The sequence below is a fragment of the Lepus europaeus genome, chromosome 3, assembly GCF_033115175.1.
Source record: "Lepus europaeus isolate LE1 chromosome 3, mLepTim1.pri, whole genome shotgun sequence".
NCBI classification, from domain to species: domain Eukaryota; kingdom Metazoa; phylum Chordata; class Mammalia; order Lagomorpha; family Leporidae; genus Lepus; species Lepus europaeus.
In genome coordinates, this window is record NC_084829.1 from 36,766,643 (window position 1) to 36,794,065 (window position 27,423).

The 27,423-nt window shown below is 50.7% G+C and overlaps 1 protein-coding gene and 1 long non-coding RNA gene across 2 annotated transcripts in view; one reads left to right on the forward strand and one right to left on the reverse strand.

The window, feature by feature from the left end:
- Positions 1 to 1,560: 1,560 nt before the first annotated feature.
- Positions 1,561 to 4,333, reverse strand: LOC133756855 (uncharacterized). Its single transcript, XR_009865544.1, has 3 exons — positions 4,131 to 4,333; positions 3,548 to 3,630; positions 1,561 to 1,674 (listed from the first exon to the last, which is right to left on the reverse strand). It is a non-coding gene; the product is annotated as an uncharacterized LOC133756855 (long non-coding RNA).
- A 1,056-nt stretch (positions 4,334 to 5,389) lies between these two features.
- The window catches only part of BRPF3 (bromodomain and PHD finger containing 3), a 34,460-nt gene continuing 12,426 nt past the window's right edge, over positions 5,390 to 27,423 (forward strand). Inside the window, exons 1-9 of the mRNA XM_062186021.1 lie at positions 5,390 to 5,559; positions 8,257 to 9,732; positions 12,778 to 12,934; positions 15,032 to 15,163; positions 18,597 to 18,725; positions 19,028 to 19,340; positions 20,032 to 20,337; positions 21,805 to 22,311; positions 25,486 to 25,579. Of these exons, the coding sequence (XP_062042005.1) occupies positions 5,405 to 5,559; positions 8,257 to 9,732; positions 12,778 to 12,934; positions 15,032 to 15,163; positions 18,597 to 18,725; positions 19,028 to 19,340; positions 20,032 to 20,337; positions 21,805 to 22,311; positions 25,486 to 25,579 (3,269 nt within the window). The 5' untranslated portion in view covers positions 5,390 to 5,404. The remainder of the gene's footprint in view (positions 5,560 to 8,256; positions 9,733 to 12,777; positions 12,935 to 15,031; positions 15,164 to 18,596; positions 18,726 to 19,027; positions 19,341 to 20,031; positions 20,338 to 21,804; positions 22,312 to 25,485; positions 25,580 to 27,423) is intronic.

Below are 27,423 nucleotides of genomic sequence, written 5' to 3' on the forward strand. Positions count from 1 at the left end.
TGAGAGGGAGAGACAGAGATAAACGTCTTTTATCCACTGGTTCACTCCCCAAATGGCTGCAACTGCAGGAGCTGGGCCAATCCAAAGCCAGGAGCTTCTTTCAGGTCTCCCACTTGGGTGCAGAGGCCCAAATACAAATAGGAGCAGCTAGGACTAGAACCGGTGCCCATATGGGACAGCGGTGCTGCAGGCGGGAACTTTTTTTTTTTTTTTTTTACAGGCAGAGTGGATAGTGAGAGAGAGAGAGACAGAGAGAAAGGTCTTCCTTTTGCCATTGGTTCACCCTCCAATGGCCGCTGCGGCCAGCGCATTGCGCTGATCTGAAGCCAGGAGCCAGGTGCTTCTCCTGGTCTCCCATGGGGTGCAGGGCCCAAGCACTTGGGTCATCCTCCACTGCCTTCCCGGGCCATAGCAGAGAGCTGGCCTGGAAGAGGGGCAACCGGGATAGAATCCAGTGCCCCAACCAGGACTAGAACCCGGTGTGCTGGCGCCGCAAGGTGGAGGATTAGGTGGAGGATTAACCTGTTAAGCCACGTTGCCGGCCAGGCAGGAGCTTTAGCTCACTACACCACAGCGCCGACCCATCTCTTCTGCTTTTTCTGCCTGCAAGACTCACCCACTCTGTCTAGCTTGTCAGAGCTCTTTTCCATGCTGTAGACTGGACTCTTCCTGATTCATGAGTCACTAATACAAGGCAGTTAGATCTTTGAAACTCAGTTTACTGAAATGTTGTGCTTTGATACCCATGTTTCCTTGTTCATGCTGGTGGCTCAGCCTGGCCCACACTCCCTCTGCCCGCTTTCTACTCAACACTTGCCCAGGCTTTAAGGTGGGACTCGGAATGCACCTGCTTCACAGCCTTCCCTCCCCTCCAGACTTGGCCATTTTGCTTGCCTCTTTCTTGAAGCACTTGCACTCTGCCAGGTTTGTATTCATATCCTTGCTTTCTTCTTGTGATTAGGTTGTAAGCCTGAGAGCTTATCCTTTGCAACTTTGTGGCCTTTACTTACCAGCAGCTCACGAATAATTATTGAATAGACATGTATTTTACTCCAGATCATGAGTTGATTGCATCATTTCCCCAATCTCGGACCCTCAACATCGAGAGGGCTCTTCTGCAACCCACCCTTTACCACCTCCTGCTTTGCCAGGGTTATGCCAGCATCGTGAAAACCTCTGAAGTTTGACCTTAGATCCGACTTGGATCTTATTTGTCATCAAATTGTTGATTTGACCTCTGATTTGACCTTTCCTTCCCCTCCTCCTTCTCTACCACCTCTTCCATTCTTCTGGCTCTGCCCTTGTGTTTCTGTGTGTAATTACCTAAATTCTTTCTGGTTTGCCTAACTCCCCAGCTCTAGTTCACCCCACACACACTGGGGGCAATGAGAATACTATTTAATGCACTGATAAATTAATAACTTGCTAAATGAAATATGGCAAGCTTAGCGGACCTAGCTTTCACATACGCCCACAGTCTCTGGATAATTACCTCCTGCCCACGTCCTCTGGTTCTAGAAGCAGACACACGACCAGACCTTACCAGAAGATCACCTCTCTTTGGCCACAGCTACTGGTTCAGGATGGTTGAGCCTGCAAGAGATGGTGTCTTGATGACGTAATTTGAGTCCCTTGATTTGACCTTGCTTGAAGCTGGATGCACCGCTGAACTCCCTGGTTATGAAGTCAACAGATTTCCTTTATTAGTTAAAGTTGTTTCAGTTAAGTGCAATTTTAATAAATAGCATTAAGCATAATACCTTGAACCTAAGTGTTAGATATTATTTTTATTATCCTTATTACCTTGCCATAACTCCTACCCAGTTCAATCTTTTCTTTCTTAATGTCTACCCATATAGAGCAGCTAGAAGTTTTTTCTGGCTTGCTTCTTGCTTGCACACTACTAAAGGTAACGGAAAAAAAATTCTGCTATTCGTATGATCACCAGACTCTTCCTAGGTGGAGAGTTTTGTTGTTACTTCCCAAAGAAACATATATAGTACTGGACTCACAGTTGGTGGTCAATAAATATGTTTTAGAAATAAATGAATGGATGTAATTTAAAAGGGCTGATATTCTATTTAGGACTTTTTGTTGATCTAGCTAAATTTCTTCCTAAGCAAACTTTTTATTATTAAACCATTGTCACGATAGCACAAAAGAAATCACAGTGATTCCCATCTTCATTCCTCCCAACTCTGGGAATTCAGAATTATTTTGACCAAGTGTCTAAGGAATGAATATTCTATTTAAAATGAGTTAATAATCAGTCAAGGCCTATTTTTTCATCATACATATTTTATTTATCTGGTGGGTATTGAATCTGACCTTTGAGCAGTTTCTTGTCTTGGTTCACTAGTGACCGTAGTGATGCACGGACAAAGGTATCCTGAGATGCTGAAAAAAGGTATGTGTAGGGGAGACATTTTTGGTGCTTATGTTTCTTCTTTTGGTTCTAAACAGCCAAACATTCTTCTATTCCAAATAAGTTAGTTTCCACTGAGATGAAAGATGTTACAAAACAACTATTTGAAATCAGAGGTCTGTGCCTTTGTTTATTAAATTTAATTGCTGTACGGTTTAATGGAAAGGCCAGGGGCTGGTGAATTAAACTCTTTAAAATAGCTAACGATTAAAGTGAATTAAATTTAGTGCCTCTGGGATTTCTGATACATGTTCCAAATTTGTTTTTAATGACATAATTGTTCCATGTTACATTTAAGATTACATCAGAGTGAACTGGTTATGTGTGCAGCTACGCTAATAGAAACCAATTCCAAATTTCAAAAATGAAAGTGAGGACAACAGCCATGTTACCCCCCCCCAAAAAAAAAAAGTAATAGCTGAAAATGGAAGAGAAACATGTAGGCTGGATACAGTTTTAATATGAAAGCTCTAGGCAGAAAAACCTGGAGATCTCATGCATTAGGATGGCTTAATGTATTTTCAACAGTGTTTAAACCATTATTTTACTTCTAAGTGTAAATTGGCGCGTTCTCTCCAGGTATTTATTCACTTATTTTAGTAGAAAAAGATAGCTCCCGATCACACAAACGGGAATAGTGTTAAATAAATTTTGAGAACACCTATCAAGAAATAAAAGGTACTAGTCATTTGCATAAAGAGTAATATTTCATGTTTTAAAAGAACAAAAAAATTAAAGTCTTGCTTCTGCTGGTCTTATTTTTTTTATTTCTTAACTAAAAGTAACTGCAATATTCTTTCATCTCTGGGGCTTTCCCTTCTACAATTAATCTTTTCTTCCACATCTTCCTTCCAAATGACTATTCCCCCTAGCTTTGGAACACTTGACAGTAATTCATACTTTTTCATCTTCACAGCTTTCAAAACATTGCCCTGCCCTGGCTTAGCTTCACATGCCACTCCTTTCTTTGTGAAACTTGGTGAACTCCAGTGTTTTTGCACCGATCTTTGCCAGATGATGCTACCGTCAGAAAATACCTTTGCAACGCAAATTAGCTTCCATAGTATAGCGCAATCAAACTTGAAAACTCTGTATGTTTAAGCCCCTTAGGATAATGAACACCTATCTTTCAACAGCAGCAGTACATTCATTGTAAACACTTCCACGACAAGGACCTTAAGACTTTCTCCTTCACCGTCCTGTCCCTAGAATGCAAGTCCTTGATCATCAGAACCCAACCGGGTCTCCCCAGCCACGCCAGCGGCGCGGGCACGGGAGACCTTTCAGAGGCCATCCCGCCTAGCTAGGCGTCCTCTATTAACATCCCTCCAGAGAGGTGCTTAAGACTCCAGTCACAGGAGGTAAGCCTTGCAATTCACAGGCTAAGGGGCGGGAGGGCAGGTGGCAAAGAAGTCCTTTACCCATTTTTTTTTTTTAAATTAAAACAAAAGCCAGTTCGATTACTTTTGAAAGTCTGAGCTCCATTTGCCGAGCATCTTGTCGAAAGCCGCCTGGAGTATTAACCGACTCCTAGCCAAATCAGGTTTTAGGAGAAAGTGTTCCCCGTGCTAACAGTGACGAACGAGTTCCCAGACCTCCTTAAAAGTCGACTGTCAAACTTTTCTGTTTACCGAAGGGGAAGGGTGGCACGGCACCGCAAGGTCCGTTTCTTAGCGGGATGTCTGGTGCGGAGCCAGACGCTCACCTGGACACCACAGAGGCTTTCCCGGCTGGCCGCCTGGGGGAGGGGCTGGACAGCGCCAGACCTTTGTCCTCGGGACCTGCACAGGGGCGGGGGTACCTTCTGGGATCACGCAGGCACCTGCATCCCAGGGAACCACAGACCCGTTTTTGACTCCAAAGGCTGCCCTGGCTTAATCTCCGGTGGTGCCCTCCAGCTTGGGGCGGGGGTTTGTCACCCCAGCCTCAGCTGCCTCGCCCGCGGAGACCCGGGAAGGGGCGACTGGCCATTCTGAAGAGTTAGGGGTCCCCCCACTCCCTCCACGCTCGCGTCAGGCGCGCGGGGCGGCTGGCACGGACGGGGTGAGCCGGGGCCGCGGCGGCGGGCGCAGACCCGGTTTCTGCTCGGTGCCCCGGCCGCGTCCGTACCGCCACCGTGAGGCCGAGCCAGGGACGGTGCCCGTGGCGGCGGCGGCAGCGGCGGCGGCTCCGCGCTCCTCGCCGCGCCGGGGCCGGGCGGGGGGGTTCTCTCCCGTTTCCCCCCTTCCGCGCTCTCGCTCCTGTTCAGCCGGAGAACCCGCGGAGCCAGGGAGGGAGCGAGGGAAGGGGTGGAGGTGGCGGGGGGGAGGCCGGAGGGGCGGATCCTGCCTGGGGGCTGATCCCTCCCTCCCCTCGGCCGGGCTCCGTGGCGGCAGCGGCGGCGGCGGCGGCGGCGGCGGCTCCATTCCCCCTCCTCCCCCGGGAGCGGCGGCGGCGGCGGCAGCCGAGCCGGGGCCCCACCGCGGGCCGGGAGGGGGCACGGCAGAGGCCGCAGGAATCGGCGCGGGAGGAGGCCGCGCTCCGCTCCCCGGGCCGCGCCGGTCTGCTCGGCCGGCTCTCCCGAGCCCAGGCGCCCCGAACGGTGTGGGGTCGGGCCGGCGGCTGAGGTAATGGGGGCGGCAGCGGGACCAGACCGAGCCAAGGAGCGGGCAGCGGGGCCTACGGGGACCGAGGACTGCGCGGGGCAGGGAGGGGGACGACTGGGGAAGCGGGAGGCTCCCTGAGCGGGGCGGAGGCGGCGCGAAAGCTCTCCTCTGGAGCGAAGGCGGCGGCAGGGAAGGAGAAGGCGGGTGAGGGGGGGGAGCTGAAAAGCAAGGACCCCCTCCCGCAGCCGCCATCTTGTCTCCCCCCGCCTCTGGAAGTCGAGCTGCCAAGCCCCGCCCCCGCCACGTTCTCCAATTGGCCAGACTAGCGGAGAGTCCCGCCCCTTGGATGGCCCTTGGTTCCCCAGTTCCCCCTGACGAGCAAGTCAGGCGGCCAATGGGCACTCGGCTCTCTGCCTCGCTGGTTCGCTGGCGCTCGCTTTCTCTGTCTGAGGGTCCGATTCCGTGTCTGCCTACTGCGCTCTCCTCCGGTCTGAGGAGATGTTATTTCTCCTGTTTCCTCTTTGAGGGCCCAGAATTCTTCTGGAAGAGGTGCCCCTTAAATGGGCGGGAGAAGCCTTGACTGGGGGTTGTGTGGAGTGCAGGGGGGCCCAGTCTGATTGCAGAAACTCCCTGTTCTTGGGCGACCCAGGGAGGGGGGATGGGCAAGTGGGGGCCCTGAGGGTACCGGAAAAATCTCTAGAGGGGTGTTGGAAATATTGCTGGAGGTGTGTATGTGGGAAGGACTATGTAGGTTGAGAAACTCCCGCCAAAACCTCCTCTAGACTGTAAGCTCCATGTGGGCGAAACGCGTCGGTCTCCCCAGCGTCCGCCCCTCCCGCAGGGGGTGTGCTCCGCGGTGTCCTGCGGCTTGGGCCGCAGAGCTGGGGGGGCTGCCGAGGAGGGAGCAGTGGGGAGGCCCGCTGGGGGCTTTATTGAAGGCAGGGGCCCCTCCGGTCTCCGGAGGCTCGTAAGTTGGATGTTCTCACCTCTCCTCGGAGCTGCTTGCCTTTGGCGGGCTGGGGAATAAAACAGGTCTCTTGGCCCAGGCTGCCTTGAGGACTTGGCGTCCGTAAGGAATCTGGAGGCCAGGCGCCTCTGGAACCCGGACAGAACTGCCGGGCTGATTCTGTTTCCTTTGGCTCCGAGTGGAGTGGATGCCTGCCTGCCTGCCTGCCTGGCACCGTCCTCGGCCAAATTGTGTTGTGTTGTTTGTTTGTTTCAGTCACACTGGGAGTTCGGGAGGCCTTTGAAAGGAGGATGTTAATAACACCTTATTAACAAATAGCAACCCTGAAGAGGTAGATTTTACTGCCCTCATTTGGCTGGTGGAGAGTGGAGGTACAGAGAGGTTAAGTGGCTTTCCTTGAGTCACACAGGGCCAAGGTTAGAACCGAGGTGGTCCCCAGAGCCTCTAGATGATGGCTCTTTGTGATATTCTTATCTCCCAGTGAGAAGAGTTGAGAAGCTCTGTGGCTCTGTCACTTTCTAGCTTGGGTTAAGTCACATCTTTGTGAGCTTCTGTTTCTTTGTAACAAACGGAGAACATACTTTGTTTACTACTATTCTTAAAGTAGTGGTGAGAAATACTAAAGGAAAATATATCTGTAGTTTGTAAAAGTATGCAAAATTATCACCTTGTACATTACAGATGAAGGTGGTAGAGCCTGCAACCAAGGTGACAAGTCTGTTTTTCCCTTTGAAATCATCTCCCTGTCCATGCCCTACCGAATCCCTGTCCACACTGTGGAGCTTCCCAGAGGTGTTTCCTGGTGGTGATGTCTTTGGGGAGAACCTACCACAGCTCTGTGTGAGCTTCTTGTAGTTCCCTCCATCCAGAGAATGATGTGGGCGTTTTGCTGCCCAAGGGTAGATTGGATTTAAGTGTTTGGGGAAAGAAGGACTTTTTTTTTTTTTTTTTAAGATTTATTTATTTATTTGAAAATGAGAGTTACACAGAGAGGCAGAGAGAGAGAGGGAGAGGTCTTCCATCTGCTGGTTCACTCCCCAATTGGCCGCAATGGCTGGAGCTGTGCTGATCCAAAGCCAGGAGCCAGAGCTTCTTCTGGTCTTCCCATGCAGGTGTGGGGGCCTAAGGACTTGGACCATTTTCCACTGCTTTCCCAGGCCATAGCAGAGAGCTGGATCAGAAGTAGAGCAGCTGGGTCTTGAACCAGCCCCCATATGGGATGCCAGCACTGCAGGTGGTGGCTTTACCTGCTGTGCCATAGTGCTGGCCCCAAGGAAAGGACTGCTGAGATAACTGCACTGAGAGTTTATCTTGGCTACTGGGCCAATCACCTTGGCCTTAGGTCCAGTGAAGTTCCCCCATAGGCTACTTGGTACTTGAGACGTCTCTTGGAGCTTCTCCCACAGCTTCCAGGGTTTCTGCCTAGAAATGTACTGGGTAGTGCACCCTGGGGGCTGCCTTTTGCAGGGAATACATGGCACACTGTGGTTTGAAGCCCTTAGATCACATGTATTGAGTGTTTTAGTCACCTTCACCGCTGGGGAGATCCAAGAGATAGGATTTGTGAAATGGTAAATGACGGGGGAGGGCTGTAGACCTGCGAATTTTTTTTGCTGCAAATTGGCCCAGTGTTCGTATGTAGCACTGGGAAGCGGATGCTGTTCTTGTTTTCCTTCTTTTCTGGAGCCTTCATTAGCCTTGCCTTTTCCATTGTTAGCTCTGCCACAGCCTGATGAACATAAGCAGAACATGTGGGTCTCTGCTTGTGTCCCGTTGTAATGATCTGTTTATTTTGCTGTCCCTTCAGGCAGACAGAGCTCCTTGAGGGCAGGGATCCTGAATGTTTCATTGCTCCTCTCATTTAACTAGTACTTATTGAGCTCCAAGTGCTGAGGATACAGCACTGAGCAAGTGAGGCAAAACTCCCTCTCAGGGGGCTTACGTTCTAGTTGAAGGCAGCAGACAATAAACATAATCAACAGGCAAATTACATGGTATGGTAGAAGATGGTGAGTGTTACAGGGAGAAATAGGATGAAAGGTAGCTTGCTGGTGGGGAGGAATTTGCAGTTTTAGGTAGAATGGTCAGAGAAAGTCTCACCGAGAAGTCACGTTTGTGGAAAGACTTGAAGGCCATGAAGGAGCAGGCCGCGTGGATGCCCGTTGAGGGGCTGGTTGTTCACATAGTCTGCTTGGTGGCTGCTTGATCATATGGAAGGGGGAGTGGGCACAGGGGCACGTGAACTTCCAGCTCATGGTCTCCTGGCCTTCTCTCCTTAGGCCTGTGCCTTGGTTCCCAGGGGCCATGAGGAAGCCTCGTCGGAAGTCGCGGCAGAACGCCGAAGGCCGGCGTTCCCCATCTCCCTACAGTCTCAAGTGCTCACCCACCCGGGAGACCCTGACATACGCTCAGGCCCAGCGGATTGTTGAGGTGGACATTGATGGACGCCTGCATCGTATCAGCATCTATGACCCACTCAAAATTATCACCGAGGATGAGCTAACTGCCCAGGATATCACTGAGTGCAATAGTAACAAGGAAAATAGTGAGCAGCCTCAGTTTCCCGGCAAGTCCAAGAAACCCTCGTCCAAGGGCAAGAAGAAGGAGTCCTGCTCCAAGCATGCATCTGGAACCTCTTTCCACCTCCCGCAGCCCAGCTTCCGCGTCGTGGACACCGGCAGCCAGCCAGAAGCACCCCCACTGCCTGCAGCCTACTACCGATACATTGAAAAGCCTCCTGAGGACCTGGATGCAGACGTAGAGTACGACATGGATGAGGAAGACCTCGCCTGGCTAGACATGGTGAATGAGAAGCGACGAGTAGATGGGCACGGTTCGGTGTCAGCCGACACCTTTGAGCTGCTGGTGGACCGCCTCGAGAAGGAGTCGTACTTGGAGAGTCGCAGCAGTGGGGCCCAGCAGTCCCTCATTGACGAAGACGCCTTCTGCTGTGTGTGCCTGGACGATGAATGCCACAACAGCAACGTCATCCTCTTCTGTGACATCTGCAACCTGGCTGTACACCAGGAGTGCTATGGCGTCCCCTACATCCCCGAGGGCCAGTGGTTATGCCGCTGCTGCCTGCAGTCCCCCTCCCGGCCCGTGGATTGCGTTCTCTGTCCCAATAAAGGGGGCGCCTTCAAACAGACCAGCGACGGGCACTGGGCCCACGTGGTATGCGCCATCTGGATCCCTGAGGTCTGCTTTGCTAACACTGTGTTCCTGGAGCCCATCGAGGGCATCGACAACATCCCGCCGGCTCGCTGGAAACTAACCTGCTATATCTGCAAGCAGAAGGGGCTGGGTGCGGCCATCCAGTGCCATAAAGTGAACTGCTACACAGCCTTCCATGTGACATGCGCACAGCGAGCTGGGCTCTTCATGAAGATTGAGCCCATGAGAGAAACCAGCCTCAATGGTACCATCTTCACAGTGCGCAAGACTGCCTACTGTGAGGCCCACTCGCCGCCAGGTGCGGCCACTGTGAAGAGGAAGGGTGACTCCCCCAGAAGCCTCAGTGAGGCTGGGGATGAGGAAGGGCTGAAGGAGGGTGGTGGGGAGGAAGAAGAGGAGGAAGAAGTGGTGGAGCAGGAGCAGGAAGGCCAAGGCCAGGGGGTGGGCGGCCCTCTCAAAGGAGCGCCCAAGAAGAATAAGACAAATCTGAAGCAAAAGATCAAGAAGGAGCCCGATGAAGTGGGCCGAGACACACCCTCCACTGTCCCCATGGTCACTGTCCCACAGATACCCTCCTACAGGTGAGCCTTCCCGGAAGAGCTCCTTAGGGACTTGTGGTTTCTCTTGGGCTGGCGTTGGCCCTGGGTCACGTCTTATCTGTGCCACCAAATTTAAACTTCTCCTGTGGATCCTGGGCTTACCTGACCTGGTTTGTGGTTTCCATTGTTCTTTTGGTTTAAGGTGAAATAACACACTTACGTTGCTTAGAAACTCGGATGACATGGTCTCTATAGCAGTAGTTTTTGGCAGGGGCACTAAGTGGCATTTTGGACAAGGTAACTTTGTCATTGTTAGAACTTGGGCCATGCATTTCTAGATGTTTGGCTTTGCTTGTCTTTGTAAATGCCAGTTGTAAATCCCCTCTCCAAATTCTGTTCTAGGTGACAAACCCAGACACTCCCCACACAGGTTTCCAAAAACTCTTAGAACCAATCCCAGTGCAGAACCACTCTGTCAGGGCCGATATGGGTACCTGCTGCTCTGTCTTTGCTGTGATGGGGACTTTGCATAAGGGGATGGTATGAGGAAAACCTGCTATTTCTCCTCCTGAGAAGCATTAGATTTAAGGGAAAAGATCACTCAGTTGAACTGTGTAACAGTCCCCTGGGCCCCCCATTAAGTGTGTTTAGCAAAACTGTTGAACGTGTTTAAAACCATCAGGGAGGTAACTGGAACTGTTGGAGAAACGGGAGCTTGGCAGAGAATCAAGAGACAGGCAAGATTTTCAGTAAAGGCTCATTGCAAGGGTCATGTTCATTAAAAGGTGTACATTGTTAGAACAGGAAGGAATCCTGGAGATTATTCATCTAATGTAGTCCTTGCACCTTCTCCCATACCCCCAGATGAAGAAACTGCGGCCACAGGAGGTAAAGTTGTTCGCTCCTTTTTTCATTCAATGAGATATTTATTGAGTACTTACTATATGCTATGTCCTGTTCTAAGGGATGGAACTGGGTGGAAAGTGGCAGACCCTGGACCACAGTCGGGGGCCCATGAAGCCTCCAGATTATTTCCTGTTGCCCACCTCTCTTGATGGGAAGAGTAGAGGGGAGAGAGTCTTGGAGGGTACTGGGAAATGAGTGGCTTGAGGGTACCAGGCAGCCAAACTTGCCAGGCTGGAAAGAAAACACGTGAGCAAGATGGGAAAGGGGACGCTCTTGTGAGCCATGGACCAACTTGGAATTTCAGCAACTCTAAACATGTCAGAGAGCTGTTCTAGGCTACTGCTTTTCTGAGGGAAGTGTGTATTTGCCTAGGCCACATCCGTAGGGTGGTTATGTCCTGGGGCTAGACTCTGGTTTTCTTGTCTGTTCTGGATGCCTCTTGCAGAGCTGGTAGAGCATGCTGGCTAAGAACCCAATGAACCTGTGTGTGGATCCTGCTTCTGTCACTTAGTGCCCATGTGACTTTTGGCAACAGGCTTTACTGCCCTCAACCTTAGTTTATTGATTTGTAAATGCACCCAATGAGATAATATAAGTAAAACACTTAGCACAGTGCCTGGCAAATAGTAAGTGCTCGATAAATGGTGGCTACTGCTGCTGTTGCTATTTTGTTATTATTATTCTCTTCCCTACCTGCACAGTTGCTGTTGGAACTCTCTATGGCCAAGAGGTTGTAGAGGGAGGGGCTGCCTGCATCTGGGCAGGTATGCTTGGCGTGGGCATTGGTGGGGAGTCTGTCCTTTGGGAAGAGGCCTTAGGACTTGATTTCCTAAGCTTGGCTTGACTGCGGAGAGGGGTGAGGCTGAGGTGAGCAGTGTCCTGCCCAACTTGCCCATCCTTCTTAGGTTCCACCTTCCAGTTTAGCCATGCTTATCTTCCTTTTGGAGTGAGGTGAAGAGAAAAGGCAGAAGAAATTCCACAGGAGTACCGAGGCCTTGCCTACCCTGTGAATAACCGATCTGGGGACGTGCCGTGGGATGGCAGGGACGGGGATTCAAGTTCCACCCAGACCACTCCATCTTATGAGCTACATTAGTGGGTCTTTTTTTTAAAACGCTTTTTTATTTTATGTATTTGAAAGGCAAAGTGACAGAGAGAAAGAGGGAGAGACCATTCCTGAAATGGCTACAATGAGAGGGGCTGGGCCAGGCTGAAGCCAAGAGCCTGGAACTCCATCCAGGTCATTTGGGCCATCTGCTGCTGCTGCTTTCCCAGCAGGAAGCTGGATTGGAAGCGGAGCGGCTGGGACTTGAACCAGTGCCGTGGTATGGGATGCTGGCATCACAGGTGGTGGTTTAACCTGCTGCTCCATAATGCCAGCCCCTCTTAGTTATTTTGACAGTTTACTTAGCATCTGCTGCTAAGTTCTTTCCATCTTCTAGGACAGAGGTTGTAGGCTCTCGCTAGTTCCTTTTCTCGCCCCTTTCCCTTCTCCCCAGATGTTACTGGGTTAAACTCTGACCTTAAGGTTTCTCATTTGGGTAGTTTAGCCAGCTAAGTTTTCAGATTCTCTGCCCTCTTACACTTTTAGATCCCCCCCCCCCCAATTTGGTCTAAAATGACCATTTTCAGGTAGTTGGGGTTTTTGAAATGAAAAGCCAGAGGTGAAGCAACTCTGCGGGGTTGCATCTGGGCTCAGGAGGCAGTAAACGATGTACTCCTGCTGGCTTTCCTGCCGGCTGGTTGTGGGCTAGCCCCAGGGCCACAGGAGGCGAGACGTGGTGACCACACTGCCCAGTGCTTACTCAAGTTCCTTTTCCCTTTCTGTGCCTTTCTCACTAGGAGGGTGGGGATGTTGAGGCACAGACCTGTTTCTGAGCCAGTATGTGCAACAGGAGAGTCGAGGACCAGCAAACAGGGTTTCTGGGTTCTGGGAGAGGATTCTTTTAGAGGTTCAGGGCTGCAAGGCAGAAGGTGGAAAGTGAGTGAAATACCTCATGCTGAATCTGAGCTGCTTAACTTTGCTGTCCTTTTAAGGCTTTCTGAGGTGAGGCATTCGGCCACTTATTCTCTCTCCCTCTGTAAGGTTCAGCAATTAACCAGGGTCTGGATGGGATGCTTGGGCTGCGATATGGGTTCCCCACTGACCTTTTCCTTCGCTTTCCTGTGCCTCTGCTCAAGGTTGAACAAGATCTGTAGTGGTCTCTCCTTTCAGAGGAAAAACCAGTTCATGCAGCGGCTTCACAGCTACTGGCTGCTGAAACGGCAGGCGCGGCATGGTGCCCCCCTCATCCGGCGCCTGCACTCCCACCTCCAGTCCCAAAGAAACGCTGAGCAGGTAGGTGCAATGGTGGCTTGAGGCTGGTGGAGGAAGGTGGAGAGTGAAGAAGAATGAGGGTTGGGGCAGGGCTGCACCCTCCTCTAAGCCCCCCGTGGACCCTTTGCCTGTAGTGGATTACCCCTCGAGGTGGTCTATCCCAGGAACAACTCTTAAGATCAGACAGCAGCCACTTCAGATGGGAGAGGTTTGGCATAGGAGCACACTCTCGGGGAGAGTGGAGAGCAAGCCCAACTTCTCAGACATGGGGAAATGCTCCAGACGGGTGGCAAAAGCAAGAAGAGATGGACTGACTGAGAGCCAGTTCAGCCACGTTGTTTGAACGAGGGAAAGATGCCCTTTTCTCAAGACACTAAATATACAAGTTTATGACCTCGGGTGTGTTGCACAGCCTGACTGTGGTGGCTGTTAGCCATTAGCAGCTGAAGTTGGCCCATCTGCTCCCCTGATACTGCCCCTAACATATCAGCAACCTCCTCCCAACAAGTTTGTCTCAGATTGTTACCTATTGACCACTGGGCTGCATTTGACATTACAGATCAACTATCTGAGCGCTCCGTGACACCATCTCCACCTCTTCCAACCCTTTACATCTTCTGCTGATGCAACTTCTTGCTCTTTAAAGATAATATTTCTGCTGGCCTTGTTGCCACCTGTTTGCTTGGAGAACATGCCCACTCTAGTAACTAAAAACAACCATGCGGTGGTAGGCCTAGATTGTTCATCTTATCCTCATTCCCCTCCCCCCCGCCCCTTTTCCCCCAGTTGTTCTGGGACACTTCCATGTGAATCTATAACCCAGCCACTAGAAGCTGAATTACCTCCTGTCAGTAAACTTACTTGCCCATTATTGTCCTGGAACCCTTCTCCCTCCTGACCTCATATTAAGAGTTCACCACATTGGAAGCACTTCTGACTGTTCCCCTCATAATGTGCCACAGTTAATCCCCTGAACCATTTGGGGGGATTTATCCGTACCTGGCCCTTTGTTCCACAGCTACCCTGCCTACCCATGCCCTCTTCATCTCAGTAATAGCTTTCTAGGTGGTCTCCAGCCTCCAACTCTTTGTATGTTACTCACGTGCCATTTCCATCCTGTCACCTCCAGAATACATTGCCCTTGTCCAGGTGGGCCAAGTCCAGGCTCTTGTCTGGCATTTGAACAGCTTGTCAGCTGGATCCTGGGTTTTCCATGGTTTTTGTGGTTTTCTAGCTTCTCCGTTCTGGCCATCCTGTTTTGTTCACCAAAGAACCACAGATCTGTCTCCACACTTCTACCCCTCTGGTCCCTTTGGGTCCAGAAGAGGCCTGCCTTACTGTCTTGCCCATCTATGTCCATCACTGTTCTGTGAAACCACTCGTTAGGTTGCTTTTCCCAGGAAACCTTCGCTTCCTAACTCTCTCAAGCAGACCTCCCTATTTTGCATCCTCTTAACATTTTGAAAGTAATTTTTAAGCATTCTGTGGGGTACAGTGAAGTGTTTGATATGTGTACAAAGTTCAGATTAGGTACACATATCTATCACAGACATCTTCTCAGTATTTTATATTTGGTTTACATGATCAGTTTTCGTTGTTTTCCTGCGAATATTTACTTGTGTTTCAAACTTTGGGTTTCTTCCTTCTCCCAGCTACAACTGTAGCCTCTTCTAAGGGAGGAATAACAGTCTTTTGTTCTTAGGTTTTACCAAAGTATGTAAAAGTCACTTAGTACAAGCTTACAGTAAGAACTTCGCTTTGTTTTCATTTTCTAGCCAAGTCACATCTCTAGGGAGAAATTCTTTCCACCCCTGAGATGTCTGTTCTGAAATTCTTTCATCCCTGAGGGGCTGACTGATCTTGGGTGTCCCCTGGGGAAGTGCAGAGCACTCCCCAGGTCCCACTCCAGGAGTGATTATTGGGCTACAATATGGAAGCATTGCTGTGAGGCCAGGGAAACACAGTAGGAAGACGCTGTGTCCAGGGGAGTGGCAGGGCTCTCAGGGACTGTGGGCCGAGGCAGAGGGGACTGCTGTCTGTTGAGGCTCCATGACGCTTGCATGGAGAGAGGTCTTTGGGCAGGAAGGAGGTCACAGCTCCTCCTCTTGCCTCCTACAGCGGGAACAAGATGAGAAGACCAGTGCGGTGAAGGAAGAGCTGAAGTACTGGCAGAAGCTCCGGCACGATCTGGAGCGGGCGCGGCTGCTGATTGAGCTGATTCGGAAGAGGGAGAAGCTCAAGCGGGAGCAGGTAGGGCAGAGCCTCAGCCCTTGGCTCTCAGGGATGTTCTCCCACTCTGTGTGTGACATTGGGAGGCCTAGGAGCCCCCGCCCGCTGCCAGCTGTCCAACTCCCCTTCTTGCTCAATGTTATGGACTCTGTCTGACAACTCTGTATTGGGTGTGATGCTGTGATGTCTTCCGTGATTTGGGGTTTGGCTCCTAGTGGTGTCAAGCATAAGCTTAATATCACATACCTGGCACTCATCTCTGGAGTTTCTGGTCCAGAAATCTCAGGGGAAGCCTGGCCTTGAGGATTTTGAAAAGCTTCTTTTCAAAATTTTTTTTGAAAAGTCTTTTTTAATGGGCATCAGTGGTTTATAACATCCGCCAAGGGAGCTTCTGAGTTCTCGTTTGGCCGTTAAGCACTGGGTCAGCTTTGTGGGTTAAGCCACCACCTTGAATGCCTCTATTCCATATGAACACTGGTTTGAGTTCCGATTGCTCTACCACCAATCGAAGCTTCCTGCTAAAGTGCATGGAAAAGCAGGAAAAGATGGCCCAAGTACCTGAACCTCTGCCACCCACATGGGAGACCCAGATGGAGTTCTAGGCTCTTGGCTTTGGCCTGGCCCAGCTCCACCCATTGTGGCAATCTGGGGAGCGAACCAGCAGATGGAAGATTAGTCTCAATCTCTCTCTCCCTCTCTCTCTTCCCCTCCCTCCTTCTCTCCCTCCTCTCCCTCTCCCTCTCTGTGTCATTCTGCTTTTCAAATAAATAAATCTTTAAAAAAAACAACCCACTTATGGTCTTGAATCATTTAAATTTTCCCATGTCTGTTCCAAGAGAGTCTTAGCCCCAGACATGGAGAATGTTGAAGTAGGTAGGATAGCACAGGAGTTGAGGAACATGAGCTATGGCACCAGATAGCCTTGATTTAAATCCTGGCTCTTCTGCTTAGTACTTGTATAACATTAAGCAAGTTTCTTAATACCTCCATTTCCTCATCTGTAATGTGGGGACAACGGTGGAGTCTTCATCTTTGTGAGGATTAGATAACTTATTTAGTATATAAAAAGAGCTTAGGGGGCTAGCACTGTGGTGTAGTGGGTAAAGCCACCACCGGGGGAGCCAGCATCCCATATGGCTGCCTGTTTGAGACCTGGCTGCTCCACTTTTGATCCAGCTTTCTGCTAATGTGCCTGGGAAGGCAGTGGAGGATGGTCCAAGTGCTTGGGCCCCTGTCCCCTCATGGGAGACCTGGAAGAAGCTCCTGGATCCTGGCTTCAGACCGGCCCAGCCCCAGCTGTTGGAGCCATTTGGAGAGTGAACCAGTGGAGAGACCTCTCTGTCTGTCTCTACCTCTCTCTCTCTAACTCTGCCTTTCCAAATAAATAAATAAATAAATCTTAAAAAGCTTAGGCCAGAGCCTGGCACATGGTAAGGGAATTATCAGCTGTCATGGTGTTACTATAATGTTGTTATTATTGATAACTGTCTCACCAAGGAATCTACTGCACATGACAGAGAGCAAATACTATTCATTGAATGGATGACAAGCCAAAACTGTTCTCTCTAGTCCAGGAATAGCAGGCTTCAGAGGTCTAGGTTAAAGATGTTCCTTTCTCTCTTTCTGCAGACTCTGTGTGACTGTTCAGCTCTAGCACAAGCCTGGCTCCAGCGGGCCAGTAGCCTGAGTTCCCACCTCTGAAGCTAGCAGCTCTCTCCACGGTAGTGTGGGTGGCCCTGGAGGACAGTGCAGGACCACCTTCACTTGTTCAGACTCTCAGTTCCCGCTCAGGTTTCTCTACCCAGCTGCGGCTCAGAGAATTGAGAGAAAGAAAGGAGGGCCTGGCCCTGGGGAAGCAGGCTGGCCTGTTTAGAGGTGACCAAGAGCAGAAACCTTTCAGTTGAATCTGTGGCTTCCCACCTCTTGACATTCAGGCACACAGGTAACATTTGTGCAGCGTGCCACTGTAAAAACATGGCTCTGCTTGCTGTTTGAGGGGTGATCCTGGAAACCCCGGTCCCTGCAGGATGAACAAGATGCTCCAAGGGCTGAGGGGACCAGTAGCTCAGTACACTAGGTAGGAAACTGGTCCAGGGTACATTTTATATCACCAGTGTGCCCCTTGGACTAAGTCAGACCTGGGTTCAAATCCTGCCTCTGGTCTTTTCTAGTCAGGTGACCTCAGGCTGGTGACCATCATACTCTCCAAACTTCAGTTCTCATGAGGATAATAATTTCTCCTTCAGCATTATTATCATGATTAACTGAGGTAGCACAGGTAGAGCGGCTGTGTAACTCGACAGTCAAGGGCACTCAGAGTGAACCAAATTGGAGCTAAATCCCACTCTGCCCTTTATTAGCTACATGACTCTAGAATCAGTTACCTAGTCTATGCCTCTTTTTCTCTCTGTAGAAGACCTCATCTATACCTGCTTCATGTATTCATTGCATAAAAGGCTTCGAACCTGACCTTGTACTTCTTTGGGCTATAAAGTATTAATTAGAGTTGTCATAATTATTATTGCTGTAAGCTTGGGTATGATACTTGATATGAAGGAAACAGTCAAAAAATGATGGTGTTTATCTTCCGTTTTTCTACAGCTATAACATTACCATGGGCTGGGTCATTTATAAAGAAAAGTTTACTTGGCTCACAGCTCCAGAGGCTGGCAAGTCCAAGGGAGTGGCGACAGCATCTGCTGGGGGCTTCTATGCTCATTATCTCAAGGTGGGGAAATGGGAGACAAGGGAGCATGTGCAGAAGAGCTGGCTTGTATAACCAAGCCACCCCTGAGAGCGCTTCCATGAGAACAGCCTTCGTTCTTCATGGAGCCCTCACGATCCAAACACCTCCCAGTGGGCCTGGCTGCCAACACTCTTGCACTGAGCAATAAGGTTCCAACACATGAAATTGCCGGGGTGGGGGTGGGGGCTTTCCTTTTTTTTTTTTTTAAAGATTATTTATTTGAAGGGCAGAGTTGGGGGGGGAGGGGGAACAGAGATCTTCCATTTGCTGCTTCACTCCCACAAATGGCCTTAATAGTCAGGGCTGGGCCAGGACAAGCCAGGAGCCAGGAACTCCATTTAAGTCTCTTATGTGGGTGGCAGGGGCCAAGCATTCAGACCACTTTCCACTGCTTTTCCAGGTGCCTTGTTAGGGAGCTGGATTGGAAGGGAAGCAGCTGGGACCTGAATTGCGCTCATAGGGGATGCCAGCATCGCAGGTGGCAGCTTAATCTGCGCCACCACACTGGCCCTTGGGGGTGCTTTCACACTGTTGCACTGTTGGTTTCATTATTCCTGGGCAGAGAATTGGGTGATTACTGCTTAGGGACTGGTTAGCTTAATACCCTGTGAAAAGTTGTTGTACGTGGTTGGTGAGCGTCAAGTTACCAAGAGAAGTGTGCAGTGCCTCTCTGCAGAGGATGTCCTGATTGCTCCCCCTCCTGCACAGGTCAAGATCCAGCAGGCTGCTATGGAGCTGGAGCTGATGCCTTTCAACGTTCTGCTGAGGACGACCCTGGACTTGCTGCAGGAGAAGGATCCTGCACATATCTTCGCTGAACCTGTCAACCTCAGTGAGGCAAGTTTCCCCCGCTTCCCAAGCCGTGAACCCCTCCTGAGCTAGCAACTGGTTCTAATTAGGCCAGGAGGGGACGAACTATAAGGTGTATAAAACTGGGGTTGGAGGGCTCTGGCAAAGCTAGTGGTAGACTTGACCATGGTGAGGGGTCAGCAGGAGGCCATGGTGAGCCAGGCACCTGGGGCTCTAAGTGAGCCCAGTATGGCCAAATCAGAAAACAGGGAGACCAAGAAGGATGGTGAAGGGTGCATCTGTTTGGCTAGTAAATGGTTGTTGTAATTGTACAGGTTTTATATGTTTAGGTTCCAGATTACCTGGAATTCATATCCAAGCCAATGGATTTTTCTACCATGAGGCGGAAGCTGGAGTCCCACCTGTACCGCACCTTGGAAGAGTTTGAGGAGGACTTTAACCTTATAGTTACCAACTGCATGAAGTATAATGCTAAAGACACAATTTTCCACCGAGCAGCTGTCCGCCTGCGGGACCTGGGAGGGGCCATCTTGCGGCATGCCCGGCGGCAGGCAGAGAACATTGGTTATGACCCCGAGAGGGGCACCCACCTGCCCGAGTCACCCAAATTGGAGGACTTTTACCGCTTCTCCTGGGAAGACGGTGAGAAGCTGGGGTGGATGGGGAGGAGAGGGGCCAGGAGGAGGCACAGGGACAGAGCCCAAAGAACCAGGGATCAGGGTGGGCCTTGGGGCTGCTGGGTAGACTCCAGGAGCAAAGCTGGGGGTAAGCACAGATTGGGGTTTATCTGCTGATAGCTGGGGCAGTTCCAAGGGCTAAAGTTTAACTAATGCACTAAACATTTCTTGAATGGCAGGAAGGGGAAATGGGTGTTAGCTGTTGGAAAAGCTAAAGCCTTACCAGGGGTCTTCCTCTCCTGGAGCCCCTCAGTATAGCATTGGAGCATGGGGCAGGGGAGTGCAGTGCTAGTGTGTGTCTGGCTCATTCAGAAGAGTGCAGGTGGAGGACCAGGAAAAGGGAATTGCCTCTGAGCCCCACACCCTCCCTGCCCCTGCTCTCTGCTTCTTGATGGCAGCAGCCAAACAGTCACTCAGGCCAGGGCATTGCCAAGCCGCCTCGTGCCTGCTCCACGGAGCCCATAATTGTGACCGTGAACTGCTTCCTGCAGCTGTTTCTCTGATTCTGACCTTGTCCCTGTGGCTGCTTTCTGGGCAGTGGTGTTGCAGGGCCAAGGCCCCACAGTGACGCTTGCATCCGAAGGATTCGGCCCCTTCCCCTTGCTCTGGGCTGGGCAAGTTCTTCAGCCCCTTTTGTCCTCCCTTCTCCCTGGCAGTGGACAACATCCTCATCCCAGAGAACCGGGCCCATTTGTCCCCAGAGGTGCAGCTGAAGGAGCTGCTGGAGAAACTGGACCTGGTGAGTGCAATGCGGTCTAGTGGGGCCCGTACCCGCCGTGTCCGCCTGCTGCGCCGGGAGATCAACGCCCTTCGGCAGAAGCTGGCACAGCCACCACCACCGCCGCAGCCGCCATCACTGAACAAGACGGTGTCCAACGGGGAGCTGCCAGCAGGGCCCCAGGGAGAAGCAGCTGTGCTAGAGCAGGCCTTGCAGGAGGAACCGGAAGATGATGGGGACAGAGGTGAGAGAAACTCACAGGAAGGAAGGGGGTGAAGTGAATGCCAGGCTGACATCTCTTACTGGGGGGGTCCCAAGGTTAGGTCTGACTCTTGTGGGCAAGCAGAAGCCCTTGGAAGGGTTACCCTTCCACATTATTAAGGGATATTATTTAAAATCTTTAACAACCAAAATTTATCCACCCTAGTGTATGTTGGCTGTTGTATTGGGCTGGGCTCTTGGGGGCCCCTGATGGGAATATTCAGTTGCTGGATTGTGGGAAGTGTCAGATGTTGGAACCTAATAGCTGCCAATTAAGTATTTCAGTATTTTGCACCTGATTTGGCTATATCATACATACCAGTTAAATACTAGCCTATCTTGTACTTTGAGAGGTTAGGTTAGAGTGTAGGGGGATAGCAGAAAAGACAAGACCCTAAGGATGGCCTGGACTCTGGAGCTACTGCATGGTTTGGACCCTACCTCGCTGAGTCTATAAGCCTGTTCCAAGCAGAGGCCAGACTGCAAGACAGCTGGGGAAGTGACTTCCATAAACCCATCTTTCCCCTTCACTGAGGACACTTTGTCTCTCATACCTGCTCTTGAGTCTGAGCCTGTGGCTTGGCCAAGAGGGCTCACTACGCACAGTCTAAAATGTTGAGAGGTACTCTGGTAAGGTAGGGCCCTTGTTTCTGGGAATGGCTCATTTTATTTTAGGTTGATAGAGAGTGCATGGGCTGACAGGTCACATTTAGTGTTAGAGAGCTTTGTGTCCGTAGTGACTCTTGCCAGCTCCCCCTGTGGCAGTCAGTATGTCCCTAGATCCACGCTCCCCACTGGGCTCTGGCACTATAGATTGAGATGGGGAGGTCTGGACGATGGCTTGTTGGTTCTAATTTTTAATAGTTTCAAGATGGTAGGAGAGCAGACATGTTTGGAAACTATTGATGTAGCGCACTTGATCAGTTTTCCATGTCTGTAAACTTAAGCTTTCTTCCTGCTGTTCTTGCTCTCTTATGGGCGATGTGAGACAGTTAACAGCAGAGGATAATACACGTGAGTCCAGTGAGGACCGTAGACCCCAAATCTGCCAGGCTGAGGCTTAACCTAATTATTGATTAAGCAGCTTGTTTTCTTAGCTGTAGAGTGATGGTTTGCAGCCCTCACTTTGTTCCGCTCTTTAAAAAGCTTACCAGGTGAACTTTAAAAAAAAAAAATCCCCTCATTAGAGATTTGGCTTTAGTTGGTCTGGGATGTGGCCCAGACTTTGGAATTTTTAGGAAACTTCCTAGGTGGTTCTAATACATGGCTAGGACTGAGAGCTAGTAGTGAAGAAAATCTCGAATCCTTTCTCTTGGCCTCAGATACAAGACACAAGACGCATCTCTAGGCTCACCATAGCCCATGGTCCTTGGTTATCAGTGTCAGTATGTGGCTTATAGGGGCAGACTCTTTCTAAAATGTTCAAGCAGGTTCTCTTTTTCTCTAACAGATGACTCCAAATTGCCTCCCCCACCAACCCTGGAGCCTACTGGGCCTGCACCTTCCTTGTCTGAACAAGAATCCCCCCCAGACCCCCCAACTCTGAAACCCATCAGTGATAGCAAACCTCCAGGCCGATTCCTAAAGCCCAGAAAGGTGGAAGAAGATGAACTCTTGGAAAAATCACCTCTGCAGCTAGGGAGCGAGCCCTTGCAACGCCTGCTCAGTGACAATGGCATCAACAGACTATCCCTCGTGGCCCCTGACACCCCTGCCGGAGTCCCGCTTAGTGGTGTGGGCCGCCGCACATCAGTCCTCTTCAAGAAGGCCAAAAATGGAGTGAAGCTACCGAGGAGCCCAGACGGGGCTCTGGAGAACGGCGAGGACCATGGGATGGACGGCTCTCCCGCCTCTCCAGCCAGCACGGAGGATGAGCACCACTCCCGGAAGCGGCCGAGGAGCGGAAGCTGTAGTGAGAGCGAAGGGGAGCGGTCCCCCCAGCAGGAGGAAGAGCCAGGTGACTGCCTGTGACTTCTGTCGCTCCCTCTCGTCTGCTGTCCTGCCTTGCCCTGCCAGCCAGCGCCTTCCCCAGCTGCCCATCTCCCTCGTGGCCCCTGTGGACGCCAGTAGTGGCACTGAGGGCTCCTCAGCTCACAGCTGGGCCTGGCACATGAGCTTGGGCCTGGGAAGAGGGGCTTTGAGCAAGCATTTTCAGAAGGCCAGACTCTGGGCTCTTTGGCACTGAGGGGAAAAAGGTTCTTGCCTTCATTTCAGATCAGTTGTTGCTTATTTGTATCAGGCTGTGTCCTAGGCACTGGGAGTAGGGGTGGGGAGAGGGCAGGAACCATTGAACAAAACAGACAAGAATCTCTCAAGTAGGGGAAATAGATGAAAAGCAAATGAGGACACTGTGGAGAAAAAATCCACCAGAGGAGGAGGATGGGAGTGCTGGGGTGGTGGTAGGGAGGGCGGTCTCTGAGCAGCTGACTTCTGACTGAGGATCTGAAGGAGCTGAAGACATGAGCTGTTTTAATATCTAGTGGAAGAACCACCCAAAGAGAGAGTCTAGCAAGTGCACAGGCCCTGGAGGTGGGACTAGCGGAGGGACTGCTGTGGCTGCAGCAGATGGGGTGGGCAGGGGTGGTAGAGGTAGGATACAAGGTCCCAGAGGTAGGTCATGGCAGCTTGGTCACTGAAGAGTCCTTCTGCAGGCCCAGTGCTAGCTGGGCACTAGGGGATACTGAGTCAGGCTCCGTTCCAGCTCTGGAGGTGTCCTTAAACCAGCAGGGAAACAAGGTGATTTCCTAAGGGGCAGAGAAATCGTAGTGCTGAACAGTTTGTAGTCGGGTGTCAGCACTGCTCCAGGTGTTCAGGGACTTTGAGCTGAAGGAGCTGGGAAGGCTTCCTTGGCAGGCAGTGCCTGAGCTGACCCTGTGGGATGAGGGCAGAACGGGAAGGAGTAGATGGGGCAAGGGCTCAAGCCCTGGTGTGTGGAAACAGAATGAGTAACATTTTGGAGAGGAGCTCCATGGAGCCTCAGGAGCCAAGTCTGGATGTGTGGGGTGGGCCTGGCTGTGGACAGCCTTGAGTGCCAGGCAGAGCCGTTGAGTCTTGCTGGGATAGGGAACAGCAGCCTGCTTGGTGGGAGGGGCTGCTCTTGGCTTTTGTTCCTTGCGTCCCTCTCATGTCCTTTCATGTCCTGGCTTTGGACTGTGTGACCAGCACTTGCTTTTCTTTCTTCCTGCCCAACATTTTGTTTGCAACAGTACCTTCCCCATCTGGCACAAGCCTCCCTGTGTTAAGGCAGAGGGTTGGTATATAGAGGCAGGAAGTTGAGGGCTGAAGTAAGGCCTCCCTAGTTTCAAATCGCTAGACTTCTCACCAGCTGTGTAACTTGGGGAAAATTAATTAACTTCCCTCAGCCTGTTCCTTTCCTTTTTTTTTTTTTTTTTAAGATTTATTTTATTTATTTGTAAGGCAAAGTTACAGAGAGATAGAGATGGAGAGAGAGAAATGTTCCTTCCACTGGTTTACTTCCCAGATGAACACAACAGCCAGGGCTGGGCCAGACCGAAGCCAGGAGCCAAGAGCCCTTTCCAGGTTTCCCACTTGGATGCAGGGCCCAAGGACTTGGTCCATCTTCTGCTGCTTTTCCAGGTGCATGAGCAGGGAGCTAGGTCAGAAGTGGAGCAGCCGGGACTCGAACCTGTGCTTTTACGGGATGCTGGGTTTGCAGGTGGTGGCTTTACTTGCTATGCCACAATGCTAGCCTGTGTTTTTTTTCTAATATGGGGGCTAGGAATACCAAAGCAAGGCCGTTAGGATTGGAAATAGCCTGTATAAAGCCCTTGGCATGTAGCAGTAGATGGTAGCAATTCTTGTAATCCTCTCAGTTGTATCTGGCTCAGCCAAACAGCATGGAAAACACTGCATTAAAAGTGAAAGATGATGCTGTTGGAAAATAGGTTTGGACATGAGGCCCACCCAGCCTGAGGGATCCAGCTGCTAGGGGATATTGGGGGTGCTGTTAAGTCTGTTTCCCCCACCCCCATTCCCATTCCTGCTTCCTGGCACCTAGGAATATTTTTGCACAACTTTAGTTAAATCTTAAAAAAAAAAAAAAAAAAAAAAAAAAAGCAGGTGTTAGTCCTTTACAGGTGAGGCACCTGAGGCACAGCTCATTGGCTTGATTTAAATTGGGGCCATAATGTTAGAGGCAGAGCCAGGTCAGAGTATGGACATCTTGGCTCAGACACCTGCTCTTGACAGTTTTCTGGCCAACATGTCTGATCTACAGCCCTCAAATCAAGTGTCTGGCCCACCCATCTCTGCACCCCTCTTGGCTCAGTTGTCAGAGCTGCGGGACTTGAGTGTGCTTAGAAATTGGGCAGATAGTAGAATGGCCATCTTCACAGCAAGATCAGACCTGGGATGACCAGTCTCCATTTGCCTTTGAAGGGACCTGCTGTAAACAGGCCTCTTACTCATGCCAAAGAGCATTCTGCACAAGGAAGAAGGTCCTGTCTTCACAGGAGAGGCCAAGGCTTAAAAAGAAAAAGGTTCTTGTACTTCAGAGCCCATCTGGAGCCTACGGTCCTGGCTGGGTTCTCAGGAAGCTCTGGGCTATTGTAGCTGTGCTGAGAAGTCTCCCCATCCTCCCCCCATCAGCCCTGCCAGATACCTCAGGGTGTGGTTGACACGGAGCCTTTATCCTGCCCCAACCTCTCCTTGCACCATCTCCAAAAGTTAGGCTAGTTGTTGCCAGCTGAGCGATGGGTAGGGTGTGAATGTTTATCTGAAGACGCAAGGTGGGTGGGCCCCTGGAGCTGCAGAGAAGACTCCCTGATGATTGAGGTTTGAAATTAGAAGCAGATCCAGGGACTCGTGAGCCAGCCGGTATTTCCCTTTGTAGCCAAATGACAGAAGCTGGAGTCAGCTGGGTGCTGTGTGTGTGTAAAACCAGAGCAGAAGGCTGGGAAGGTAAATGCCGTGCCTGCTCATTGCCCCAGCCAACAGTATTTCCCCCTGACCTTTGTCTCAGATCCCGTCCACTGCCCAAGACCTGTTTGCCCCAGAGGAAGGAACAGCTGTCCTCTCCAGCCCTCCCCAGAGCCCTCCCGAGGAAGCTGCCTCCCGTGTGTTGGGAGAAGGGGGTCCCTGCGCTCAGGCTCACTCTGTGTGTCCTTGGCAGGCATGACCAACGGCTTCAGCAAACACACTGAAAGCGGGTCTGACTCGGAATGTAGTTTGGGCCTCAGTGGTGGACTGGCATTTGAAGCGTGCAGGTAAGAACACTTGTCCCCAAAGCTTTTTCAGCATTTCTGCCGACTTCCCCTTTATTCTTCCTTCAGCTACAGGTTGAACCTCCTCCTCCTCATCTTGATTTCTACCCCTGCTATTTCCTGAGGCCTCTGGTCTGTAACTCCATGAGCTCCTAGGAAACAGGGTGACCCTTGACTCTCGGGTCTGATCTGAGAGGAGTGCTGATGCGTTTCAGGGTTCATGGACTGCATTTGGGGTCCAGAGGGTAGGGACAGCAGAATTTCCTTTTGCCCAGTGAACACTGGAGTCCACACGCACGCATGCACACACTACACTAACTTGTTACAGACATAGTTTTGCCCCAGGTCTTTTGAGGCCTGATAGCAGGGACCTCTAAGAGGTGAGGTTTGAGTCCTAGCTGTGTGTCCTGTGCTCTGCAAGACACCAGGGAGGAAGGGACTCTTAGAAACGAGAGACCTTCAGTGCGACAAAGGAAGAATGGCTTGTCCTGAAGGCTGACATGGCCCCACGTGATTGCTAAAGGATCTTGGGTTCTGAGTAGAGGAGGAAATGGACCCAGGGCAGCACAGAAAGACTACATGTTGATGTTTGAAGCACTTCCAGGACAGGCTGAGTGTGTGTGCTGTTGGGTACCCACTCCACCTGGCTGCTGGGTCACTGGTGGGGCCACAGAGGACTCCTAGCCAACTTCCTACCCTGGACTGGTTCCCTGTTTGGGTTCCCTGGAGATTTCCCTCCCCACAAAGCCCCAGAATTACCCTGACTTTATCTCTCCCTGTTGGCAGCTTCCAGAGATACAGGGGGAATAGATAGGGAAAAACAGTTACCAGACATAGGCATGGGGGAAAGAGACTGCACAGTCTTACAAGATGCTTCCAGTCTGCTCCCAGGTTGGAATTCCTGACTGCCTTTATAGACAAGGCGCATGGAAGCCAAATTTAGTTGGGTTAAGGCAGAAGTGGGGCCATCACACTGTCCCCTTCCAGCCCTTGCCTAAAGGTGGAAGGGGTGTTGCTTTGCCCGTGAGAAGGGCGCTTTTCCCAGCTGAGAGTCACAGGAAGCCAGCCAGCCACTCTGACTGAGAAGGTGACTGCCTTTCTAGTCCAGTGCCACCGATTTCTCTGGGACCCCTGCCTGATGTAGGAACACGCCGCTGGAGGGCATCAAAAGCTCCAACTGCAGGATTTTTTCCCCCTATACTATGGATGGAAGTAATTATATAAAGGCAAATCTTATTTATTAGACTGGAATCATAATCCCAGAATTAGAAATAACCTTGACAGAACTGCTCACTAGCTCATCTCCAACACCCCTTCCCTACCTGCTCCTTGGTTTATTGGTAATTTCCTGAGCAGGTTGAGGCTGCACCCTCTTTCAGTAGGTCACTTTTCCAACTACTGTTAATGAAACACCTTTGTTTTCCAGGCATTGTTGTAGTCTGTTCTCATGAAGCTTACATTCTAGAAGGAGGGATGGATGTTTAACAAGTAAACAAGATAATTATAGGTTGGGATGTCCACTTGGCCTGGGTAACTTGGGAGAGAATGCTAAAATGCATCTATAATTGAATCTTTTGTGCTTTTTCAATATATCAGGAAGGCACAGACCTAGTTTTGGGGCTATGTCCTATTTTATTGAGCTCATCATTTCACAGCATGATATTAATAGTTTGTCATACTTTAAGACATTAAAACCTCTGTCCATCATATGGTAACCACAATTGCCATTTATTGAACACATGGTGTATGTGCTGTACTGAGCACTTTGTATTCATTAAATCATTCCAGTGACACACAGGGAACCCAAGCCTCAGGCATTAAAGTAAACTTGCTCAAGTTTGCAGAAC